The 1269-nt window shown below is 40.0% G+C and overlaps 1 protein-coding gene across 1 annotated transcript in view; it reads left to right on the top strand.

Moving 5' to 3' along the window:
• Positions 1-364: 364 nt before the first annotated feature.
• zgc:154054 (uncharacterized protein LOC777616 homolog) overlaps positions 365-1269 on the top strand; it is a gene marked incomplete in the record, with an annotated part of 22049 nt that continues 21144 nt past the window's right edge. The window contains 1 exon segment of the mRNA XM_035669421.1: positions 365-530. Coding sequence (XP_035525314.1) covers positions 440-530 — 91 coding nt within the window.

A 1269-nucleotide genomic window follows, 5' to 3' on the forward strand; every position in this document is an offset into this window, starting at 1 on the left:
AAAGTGTCCTGAGATTAACTTTGTTATGAATGGCGCTATACAAATAAATTGAATTGAATTAATTTATAAAAAATCATTTTAATGTGTTCTCAAAAGTAAAACGACTTTGTTGCTGAAATTCGATAAACATGTGAACGATTGTTCACTATTAGGTTTACTGGGTATCAGTATGTATTACTACTACAAGCGCTGTTCTCTCATTCCACCATATGATGTCGCTATTGCCTGAGCATTGCACCTTGCAGTCGGCATCTTTACAGCACTTTGACATGTCATTAAGTGACAGCATACACCTTACGGGCCCGCAGGCGGAAACGGTAAGCATATGCTTTTGTGATGTGTGTCTGTGACGATAGAGTCACGACATAACCCTACTGTCTCACCTGAACCGGCGGCGAGTCGGGAGACAAACCCGGACGGACTCTCAGTGAGCAATGAAATGAGGTTTTACTCCTTCAGATTTGGGTGTCTGCTGGCTTTGGCTTGTTTTGTGTCGGTTACCTGGATTAAATCGATCCCCAAGGATGGAGGTAACTTTACTGTAACGTAACCGACCGTACTTAGACAAGTAGAACTTTTTAGACTGTTACAAACTAATTTAGGCTTAATTGTCAGGTTCATTGGAAACAACAAGAAAATCGTGTTTAACTTGGAAAATGTGGATATTGTAATTTCTTTTATTGTCAAACTTTGTAGAACTCAGAAACTAGCGTGTTTGCGACTGTACAGTCTGCACGCGACCCATTTACTGTAGAACGTGCGCGAGAAAACGGTGTTAATCATTTGACAGCTGAAGTAAAGCTAATGAAGTTAAAGAAATGTCCGTAGGCTGAGTAAGAGGCACCCACTGTGGCTGGCACACACCTGACGCTGTTTGTACAACAGTAAACAGTATCATAAAAGCTTCTCATTAAAGAGGCTGTGGGGAAAACTATTAACAGCAACATCTGTGAAATTCCAGTTGTTGAGCTGTAAACCTGTGGGTTCAGGGGTCAGGGCAATATACTGGCCCCCCTACCCACACACACACACACAATTAACTAGGACGTGTCTGAAAGTTTCCTTTAAGCGGCCTACTTTAGCTTTGAGTCAGCATTAACAGCACTAACCAGTGGTCTGCTTTCTCTCTTCTTTAGGTTTGGGTATTTAGATTTGAACAATTCTTTAAAAAGAAAACAGGTTTATTTTACTTAAAAACAACTAATTTCATAATCATCCTTTTTATTGCAAACATTTTAATGCATGATTCCAGCTTTACAAATGTGAGGA

This window comes from Morone saxatilis, unplaced genomic scaffold (assembly GCF_004916995.1).
Source record: "Morone saxatilis isolate NCDOM2014 unplaced genomic scaffold, NCSU_SB_2.0 Contig22, whole genome shotgun sequence".
NCBI classification, from domain to species: Eukaryota; Metazoa; Chordata; class Actinopteri; family Moronidae; genus Morone; species Morone saxatilis.